General features: G+C 34.9%; 1 protein-coding gene across 2 annotated transcripts; it reads right to left on the bottom strand.

Moving 5' to 3' along the window:
* Positions 1-3,136: 3,136 nt before the first annotated feature.
* Positions 3,137-5,649, bottom strand: LOC107465042 (uncharacterized). Of its 2 annotated transcripts, none has more exons than XM_016084011.3 (6): positions 5,590-5,649; positions 5,006-5,074; positions 4,741-4,881; positions 4,556-4,629; positions 4,299-4,436; positions 3,137-3,420 (listed from the first exon to the last, which is right to left on the bottom strand). In XM_016084011.3, exons 2-5 carry the CDS (start codon positions 5,063-5,065, stop codon positions 4,304-4,306), a joined length of 408 nt encoding a protein of 135 aa, XP_015939497.1. In that variant the 5' UTR covers positions 5,066-5,074; positions 5,590-5,649; the 3' UTR covers positions 3,137-3,420; positions 4,299-4,303. The 2 variants fall into 2 exon arrangements, with proteins under 2 accessions (XP_015939497.1, XP_020987344.1); XM_021131685.2 differs by lacking the exon at positions 3,137-3,420 and adding an exon at positions 3,430-3,814.
* Positions 5,650-10,257: the final 4,608 nt, after the last annotated feature.

Raw genomic sequence — 10,257 nt, 5'->3', positions numbered from 1 at the left:
TTATGAATTCATTTGGGCTAGTAAACTTTAAAACTCAACAAGTTTCTTCGAGACTTGGTAGATAATAGTGCATTATTTATTATGAATTTTGTTCCTCCAGGAAACAAAATTATAGCTCTTCCGGAGCCTTCTATCACATTGCCTGAGCCAATAATAGTATTAACACATTCTTCTTTTGGCACCAGATGGGTAAAATATATATCACTTTTGAGAATAGTGTGCAAACTTACACTATCCGCAAGGCATACATCTTCATTATATATCTTTGTCATTCTCTTCAAAGACAAATAATAATAAAATGAGTAGTATGAACAGTTAAATTGAATGCTTGATTAGAATTATTTTTAGAAATACTGCATATAATGTTATATACTAAAATTTTATTTTAAAACATGACACATTTAATGATTTCAAAATTTATAAACATTAATATTTCATAATATTTAAAACTCAAATACATAGAAAATAAAACTTAACAATAAGTTTTTACATTATTTATTTACATGGATACTTAACAATCTCACACATTAAATTATTTCATCATTGATCAAATGATCATTCAGGGTACTCAAAGAAATCAGATACATCATAATGAGTGGTGGAATTTTCAGCATCATTTGAAACGAAATTCGACTCTTTTTCCTTGTCGTCATTTTTCAAAGATGTCTAGTAAAGATCAACTAGGTGCCTTGGGGTACGGCAGGTACGTGACCAATGGCCCTTTCCACCACAATGGAAAAACTTATCCTCTGTTGATTTATTCTGCCTGATATTTCTTTTTTTATTCCACTTCTAGTAAGATCCTCTCTTTTGAATATAATTCCTTTCCTTCTATAATTTTTCTTGTTATTAAAACCTTGCCATTTACCTCTTCTGGGGTAATGATTTGCCGCATTTACTTCAGGAAATGGGGCGACGCCAACTGGACACACTTCATAATTTTTTAAAAGTAATTCATTGTTGCGTTCAGCAACAAGAAGGTAAGAAATTAACTCAGAATATTTTTTAAACTCTTTTTCTCGATACTGCTACTGCAGGAGCACATTCGAGGCATGAAAGGTTGAGAAAGTTTTCTCCAACATATCATGATCAGTTATCTTTTTCCCACATAATTTCATTTGTGAAGTGATTCGAAACATTGCAGAATTATATTCATTTATGGATTTAAAATCCTGTAGACGCAAGTGCATCCATTCATATCGGATTTGAGGAAGTATCACAATTTTCTGATGATTATACCTTTCTTCAAGGTCTTTCCAAAGATCTGCAGGATCTTTTAATGTGAGATATTCATTTTTCAATCCTTCGTCAAGATGACGACGAAGAAAAATCATGACTTTGGCTTTATCCTTCTGGGATGCACTATTTTTAGCCTTAATAGTATCTCCAATATCCATTAAATCAAGATGAATTTCAACATCTAGTATCCATGATAAATAATTGTTTCCAGATATATCAAGAGTATTGAATTCAAGATGAGAGAGTTTTGACATAATGAAAATTTGTTACCTGAGTCTTCCTAAAAATTTGATCAAAGTCTCGTGCTGATAACGTGTTGTAAAATAACTAAATAAATAAGGAAAATGTAATTATAAAATAATGTAATATAATTAGATAGCTTTAATAATAATATTCACAATGATTACTATCTCAATATAATAAGAATGATTAATATATCTACTAATATTATATGTTGTAGTATATGAATAGAAAAAATAAAAGAACTTTGTACGTAGAAAGAGAAAGAAAATTTTGTATTTGTATTGTGTGTGTAAAATGCATCTGACGATGCTTGTTATTTATACATGTAAAGTGATTCCACTTTCAATCTTTATTTATTGCTTTTTGTCTTATAAAGAGATTCATTCAGTCTTGAAAATGATATTTACCTAAGTCATACGTGGTCATCCATCTTTATTACAACAAATTTTTAATAATACTAATAACCTGACAAGTTACCAAAAAATTTTAGTATGGAGCAAAGTGCAAACCGAACCTTTATTTTTTTGGTGAATAGAGGGGGTCAAAGATCCTAAACAACAGAAAAGAAAGAAACAAAGACAACAAGAGGCCTAACACTCACCTCTCATCCTAAAACAGCCAAAGCAATCAGGGGAAGCAAACCGAACCTAACTCTAACTCTTCTAAGACATACCTGACTCCTATGAAAAAGAACATAAAACATGTCATTCTCCTTGCTATACCAACTCAGTTCATCATATGAGAAAAAAAAAATAGACATCATCACCTTAGCATTACCCTGCATATGTAATAGGATAGAAATAATTGTTTTTCAGAATTATTTACTTTCTAATTTTTTTTAATATTTGTAATTAAGACTAATTATACTTAGAATTTAAATAGTGTTTTTTTATTTTTTTTCCAACCTTGTGGACAAGGCCACAAAGTTAGTTTGACGGAGAGAATATTGTTAGGATAGGCCTATTAATTAGGCCCATATGAATTATTTAACTAATTAGGATTATAAATAGAAAATTATCATTGTATTGATAAGGAATTAATAAATTGATATTGATTGAACTTTGGTAAATTAGAGTTTCTCTCCCTAATATAAAACGGAAGTTCTAACATATTTAAATCTTATGTATTTCTCTGTAATCTGTAAGTGTTGTTTAGTTTTTCTATTAATAAAAGTTTTATTTTTTGTCCAAAAAAAATTATGTCCAAAAAAAAAGACCATCACCGTATTTTCTATTGAAAATGTTTCCAGCAATTAAGAAAAGTTTGAAAATGTGTAAATATTGATTTTAGATTTACGGAGGTTTTACAAAATATTTTCATTGGAAATTTTCTTATAATTTGCAATCAAAAGTGTTTTCACTCAATTTTTTATTATCACTGAAAATGAAAATGAAAATGAGCAAACCCTAATATTTCACTGTACAATATTGTCATCCTGTTTTCAATCACATAGGTATATCAGTGTTCCCGGTATACTTGAAATTTTTCCTATCAGTATATGTAACACCAGTACCGAAAAGTAAAAGATAAAATCTATAGAAGCAATCTATAAACAATGGCTTTTGGTGTTTCAAACAGGAATAAAGGGAAAGTTGCAAAGGCATGAGATACCCACTTCATCGCCGCATTTTCACTGAGATAAGTCAATGAAGTATAGGAGAGTAAGAAGAATCAGTTCTATACTTGTTTGCGAAATTTAGTTCTAAACTGTCAATAGTAGCCCAAGAACATTCTTTTTTTTTCCCTCTTACACTTGCTCCCAAGCAGAGCAACACTGAATTGATACGGCATTTTGGCTATCAGACCACACTTGTCACTTAACCATCTATATATTTAATAAAAAGAGTATTTATAATGATGCACCAATTGGTTCCAGATAAAAGAAAATACAGATGACGAACTTCACAGTTTCCACTTAAACAGGAGATATACGAAAACCTGCACAGGATCATCTCAATATCAACCCCTTCAACAATGTCAGGCTCTAACAAAGCTCTAATCATCATCAGGAATAGGCAAGGCATGTTAATTTCAAGCATAGGCAAACTCAAAGAAGAAATGCATTAAGAGAAGGCTACTCAACTTGTGGGATTGACAATTGTACTAATTTGCTTGAACGTTATGAATTATGACTGTTGTTATCAAAATATCTGTTAATTACATCCTTGAACATTTTTACTTTGGACTAATTAGCCTTTGAAGAAAAAAATATCAAGTTCTCCACGATAACAAACGATGGATATGTATGTCCTTTTGTTAACGGGAGTGCGAAAGGAAATGGAGTCGTCCATGTATTTCATTATCTACAGTGATGCATGTCCCGTTACTGTAACTGCCATATGAGCATGAAAATGATGTAGTTTTGAACAATCAAGCGTTCATTATCTTTTGAGTTTCCATCTAATCTTTATGAACTGCTCTCTATTTATCACGAATCCTACTAAGACAAGTAAAATTTTGTTCCAAAAATTGTTATCTACAATCTTTCATAAATAGACACGTTATACTAGTTAGGTTTTATGTGATGAATTAATAGAAGGACGTCACATGTCTACCATTTGCTATCATGGATGACCAAATTGGTACTCTTTTTTTTTTCAAGAGCTAATTAATCTAGGGTCGAAATTTTCAAGGACATAGTTGTTACTTTTCTCTTAATCTAATATGACCACACTCCAAATCAAATAAAACAGATCCTAATGCTTCAACACACGAATTCAAAATTCTACCAACTTCCAAAGGTAGTACCATTTCCTCGTAGATCTATGGGGCCAAGTGATTATGTTAATGCATGTTCACATACATTAGAAAAATACCTTCACTAATCATTCTGATTGAGCTGAAGTAGATATCGAGCATTATGCAGAACAGCATTAGCTTCCTCATTTGAGGCATCAATTGCACGCAATTCTTTAATTTCTTCCTGCCATTTCTCCACTTGCTCCTTATGAATCCTACACATTATGAGTTATCAGTTATAAAGAGTTTTACCATGGAAATCATATAAAACAACAATAAAAAAGTAAGAATAGGTATATGGGCTCAAAAGTTTTCAGTTTCATAGCTCACATACATAATCAGTTTCTCCTCAAATTCATTGCTTAATTCCTTAAACATTGTTTTCCCTGATTCCAAGAGCTCAGACACCTAAATGCATACCATCATTTCAGCAAGGTCAAAACTCAAAATTGATTTCCATAAAGTATCACAAGAATATTCGCAGTGTGCTATAACAATTATACACATATATAGCTTTACCCTTTGAGTAAAATTCTCAATTTTCTCAAGAATAAGAGAGATATTCAGTTCCATTTCCTCAGATCCAGTAATGTTGGCCTCCATTTCTTCCTCTTGTACAGTATGTACTGAATCTGCTTCAGCTTTCCCCTCTTCTTCCCCCTTATTTATTACCAAAAATTGCAAAAAAGAATAAACAAAACTAAATAAATAACACACAGTACGGTGCCGAAGAGGACGAAAGGTAAAATTCATGAGAAAATTGTTGAAGGATAAAAATGAGAACCTCAGGTTTCAAGCGTTTCCTTGTATCTCCATTCTCTGAGCTTTCCCTTCGAGTTGACATTGGTTAAACCTAAGCACACAATTTAACCATAAAAGATATTTTCCTTCTAAATCTAGATCCAACTTTATGCATATGAACCAAAAAATTAGAAAATTCAAAATTCATCTAAATCTTTCTTTCCTAAAAACAAGGCACACATAGTAGTGAACCGGAACTAACTAGTGTGAAACCCTAGCGTAGAACGTAAATCCGAATTTTCCAAACTAGAACTACACAATAGAAAAAACGAATTAGAGTTCAGGATTGAACTATTGCAATTGTAAATAATGTGATAATGATTTGAATGAGAACGTAAATCGCGAAGAAAATCCAAATTCAAAGCACTAACAACGAACATGGAAACGGTGTGACTGCGTAATGATTGATTGAATTGCAAGCATCAATTAATCAAAAGATATATCATAGAAAAGAAGACACTAAAAAGAAACGATAAATTGAATTTTCTTTTTCTCCGCTGATGGATTTGCGTGATTATATTTGTAAGACAGTAAGAGCAGTGAAAACAAGTGGAAACGAATTTTTACCGGTTAATTGAATTTGCGAAGATGGATAGCGTTGTTAATCTTGGAATTTCAGAGTAGCAAACATGTGAATTATGCTGGGTTATGAAGTTTTGAGGTGATATACACTTTTGTGATAGGGTTATTTTTTGTGAATTAAAGGAAAAAAAATTGGATTGTCCAATTTTTTTGGAGAAAAAGACACTCAAATCGGATGGTCCGATTTGTATGAAGTAGAAGTTTGGTTGGATTGAAATTGGACCTACCGATTTTTGGTTTGGAAATTTTTTTAATGCGAGTGAACACTAGTCGAACCCACCAATTTTGGATCCGTAAACAATTTGAAATTTGAAACGCGGTCAGACCGTCCGATTTACTTGTTCATGTATACATAAACCAAAATTGCACAGAACTCTTCACTTCTTCTTCTTCATTGTGAGTTTCAAATCTAAGCTCATGTTCTTTTTCTTCATTTTGAGTTTCAAATCTAAACTCATGTTCTTTCTCTCCTCTCATTCTTCTCCTCCATTCTTTTAGAAAAAATAATAGTGAGATTGAGAGTGTTTAATATCATTATGGATGATATAGTTATCTTGAAAATTTATTATTATAGATAGATTTTATTACAAACATACGAGGGAGTTCAATTTGTATGTGAAAATACATTAGATATTATTATTTTGTTCACATTGTCATTTGAGAAATTAAAAGGTCTGATTTGTGAGAAGATAAATTCTCAAATATCTAGGAGAATATCGTGTATTTTGTACAGGTATCGTTTATCTGTATTTGGTGGGTTCATTCAATTTCAAACAAAATACGTGATTGATGAAGTGAGCATGCATGAAATGTTTTCAATAATCTATACAAGTGTGCGAGGCATGCCGAACCCACAACCAAACTGTATGATCCCAGTGAAGTTATGGAGCAAAGGCAAAAATTTCCAGTGCACCGCTGCACCCAACTTGTCTCCAAACAGAATTGTCCCAAATAACAACATTATGTGACACTTTACGTACCTCTGAATGTGAATATCATCAGTCAACACTATGCGATCTTTCAAACCCCTAAACTACGTCAATTTTATAAAGCTTTCTCTACAGTCCGTCTTCCTCGGTGCAATCCCAAACTGGTGCAAGCACTCGGCCTCCAAGGCCTCAAAACTACTCATGGTCGATCCTGTAACCGGAAGACCATTTGTCGGCAGACCGAGAATTATCACAACATCCTCCAACGGCACAGCACACTCACCAACTGGATAATAAAATGTGTGAGTCTCAGGCCGCCATCTCTCAATTAGAGCATTAATCATTGCTGATTGACATTGGATGACTCCAATCTGAAAAACATGATAAAAACCAATCTCCCGTAAATGCCCCTCAACAATTTGGTTGTATGGATACGCAGCATAAAGTGATCACATATCAACATCCATGAATCCTACAATATCACATTTTCGTTATAACTGTCAGTATATAATTATATTAACAATAACATAATTATACTCAGGGCAAATTACTTGATTAAATCAAATGGCTTCCAATATTACCTGAATGTCCCCAGATAGAAAAAGCGACGTCAAAGTCCTAAACCACATTTCTATATAAATCGAATTGAGTCAATTCGATTTAGCAAAACACGTAGTAAATCGAATACAATATATTCGAATTAGGCAAAAAACGTAGTTCAACTAGAATCGAATCAAATCAATTCGATTTGATGTTCTTCTACTAAATTGAAACAAATGGACTCGATTTACATATGAACTTAAATCGAATCAAATAGGTTCGATTTATAATTGAACGTAAATTGAATCGCTTAAATTCAATTTACACATGCACCAACGTTATCGTAAATCAAAACTAATTGTTTCAATTTACAAAGCAATGAGGTATATAAAAACGAGCTTATACACAAAATTTTGTAGAAGAGTGAGATTTACAATAGCTAGTGATGAGAGTTTTGTAGCTCTTGTGCACTATAGAGGGTCAATTAAGAAGAAAACGCGATCAGGAATTAAGTTCACTGACAAGGCTGAGTGTTTTTCTCATATCTTCGACCAGTTTTGCTGAGTTTAAGAATACTATACTCCAGAGACTAGGACTGCATGGCGTGAAACAGGTGGAGAAGTTATTCTATAGAATTCTGATTTTCGTGTTATGCGATGATGTAAAGTATGATTCATTTGTTATTAGTAGTGACAAAGATTTACAAGTGATGTTTCATTGTCGCCGTCAGTTTCCTGAGGTGAGGACTCCGGAGTTGTTGGCGAAGCTTGTGGATGTGGCATCTAGTTCTGGAGGTTCGAATAGGAATCTCCACTCCACAGGACAACTAGCCAGCTCTAGTCCCATACCTGTTGGATCCTCATCAGGAGTGTCGGTGATTGCACCTGAGCCAGATTTAGTGGCTTCACCATCCTTTGCCATTAATTTGAATCGCAGTTGTGATGCGTTAGTAGGTGAGGCTGGAGCGTTGGGAGAGGGTGCAGTCGCGGCGTGCAGTTCTCCTCCATTTGTTCCGGTTTTCGGAGAGGTTAGAGCACTCGATGGGGTTGAGGATGCATTGCATGGTGATGATGATGATGATGTGGAGCCCGCAACAATTGCTGATGATAGCGACGAGGAGACACCACAGACGACTCCACTTGTGGGTGTGGGAACATCTAATTCAGGTACTAATCAGTACCCCCCCACCCCGCACTTCTCTGCTATGGACTTGGATTCCATGCCACCTCAGGAGGATCCCTCTGTACCTATTGGCTTTGGGGCAAGAGACACGCAAAATGCAGGAGGTGTAGCTGAATTTTAAGTCGGTCAGCAGTTTCAGGATAAAGAGAAAGTCGTGTTTAGGGAGAAGACCTATAGCATTCACCGCGGGGTTGAGTACAAGGTATTGGAGTCGGATCACCGCAAGTACTATGGCAAGTGCAAAGAGTTCGGGAGCGGGTGTGCATGGCTCATCCGAGTCAGCCTCCGCCAGATCAAAGGGATTTGGGAAGTAAAACGGTACAATGGTCCTCATACTTATCTAGCCACATCGATCTCTAGTGACCACAGAAAGTTTGATTATCATGTCATATCGGCCTTCATAATGCCCATGATTAGAGCTGATGTTGCCACGTCGATCAAGGTATTGCAGAATGCCAAGGAAGCACACTTCGGCTTCAGACCGACGTACAGGAGGGTTTGGATGGCAAAACAAAAGGTCGTGTCATAGATTTACGGAGACTGGGAAGATTCATATAATAAGTTGCCACGATGGGTATTGAGCTTGCAGATCACTATGACAGGTAGTGTAGTTGTGTTGAGGACGAGTCCTATTCGAGTTGGTGGGCAACTGGATGACTCTACAGCTTATTTCCATCGTCTGTTTTAGATATTTCCACCCTGTGTTGAGGCATTTCAACATTGCAAGCCGTTGGTCAGTTTGGACGGTACCCACCTATACGACAAATACGGTGGTACACTGCTTATCACGATTGAACAGGATGGCAACTCCAACATCATCCCTATTGCTTTTGCACTTGTGGAAGGTGAAAATGCAGAGTCGTGGTCATTCTTTCTGTCTCACCTTCGGGCTCATGTGATGCCTTAACCGGGTATACTTGTCATATCAGATAGGCTGATGCACCACTATTTTGTGGTACATCTTGTGCTTAATTGAGTGGATTTTATCCACTATTCTCACACTTATTCATAGAATTTGCATGTTTTACATTTTCTTTCCTAATTTTGTGCTATGATTGGAAACATGCTTCTATGGCCTTAATTTTGCTAATTTTAATCCTCTCTTATTACCATTCGAAGGAATGCCTTAGAGGATGGAAAGGAAGCATGCAAAAGTGGAAGGAATACAAGAAGTTGAAGGAATTGCTAACCTGTCAACCCTGACCTCTTCGTATTCAATCGATCATAACTTGAGCTACAAAGATCCAAATGAGGCGGTTTCAGTTGCGTTGGAAAGCTAACGTCCGGGGCTTCAAAATGATATATAATTTGTCATGGTCTCCCTGCAGGTAAATGGCTCGCACGCGTGCATCACGCGCACGTGTGCATCTGCAAAATTTCAGCGTATCAGAATTCTCCCCCAGCGATTTCTGGGCTGTTTTTGACCCAATTTTCGGCCCAAAAAACATAGATTAGAGGCTGCAGAGTGGAGGAATCAAAGACACAACTTTCATTCACACACTTCTCATTATTCATAATTTAGGTTTTAGATGTAGTTTTCTATAGAGAGAGGCTCTCTCCTCTCTCTAGGTTTTAGGATTTAGGATTAGCTTTTCTTAATTTCAGAATTCTACCTTGCTTCAATTTAGGTTTCTTCTACTTTAATTGTTCTAGTACTTTGGTTTACCTATTTCTCTTGTTGATTCGTTTATTTTTCCAAATTGGTTTATGAACTCCATGTTAGATTTGATTTTCTATTTAATGCAATTTGAGGTATTTCAGATTTATGATTGCTTTCTTCAATTTATGTTATTGATGCTTTCAATTGGTTGTTTGGATTTTATTATCTCTTATTACTTTTCTATGTTTTTATGTGGTGCCTTCCAAGTGTTTGATAAAATGCTTGGGAGGGTTTTAAGTTAGATTTTTATATTCTTGGCTTTGGTTGAGTAATTGGAGACTCTTGAGTTATCAAACTCCTTTGTTGATTGTTAATTGAAAGTTGCCAATTGACTTGAATTCT

The sequence above is a fragment of the Arachis duranensis genome, chromosome 9 (assembly GCF_000817695.3).
Source record: "Arachis duranensis cultivar V14167 chromosome 9, aradu.V14167.gnm2.J7QH, whole genome shotgun sequence".
In the NCBI taxonomy this organism is placed as follows: Eukaryota; Viridiplantae; Streptophyta; class Magnoliopsida; order Fabales; family Fabaceae; genus Arachis; species Arachis duranensis.
The sequence above is the reverse complement of the archived record's forward strand: the minus strand, read 5'-3'. Positions and strand labels throughout refer to the sequence as shown.

Excerpts from the sequence above, each read along its gene's own strand:
- LOC107465042 (XM_016084011.3), bottom strand. The coding sequence starts at position 5,065 with ATGTCAACTCGAAGGGAAAGCTCAGAGAATGGAGATACAAGGAAACGC. Across the intron at positions 4,882-5,005 it reads GGAAACGCTTGAAACCTGAG|GGGGAAGAAGAGGGGAAAGC; the intron begins GTTCTCATTTTT and ends GTAATAAATAAG. Across the intron at positions 4,630-4,740 it reads TTGAGAATTTTACTCAAAGG|GTGTCTGAGCTCTTGGAATC; the intron begins GTAAAGCTATAT and ends GTATGCATTTAG.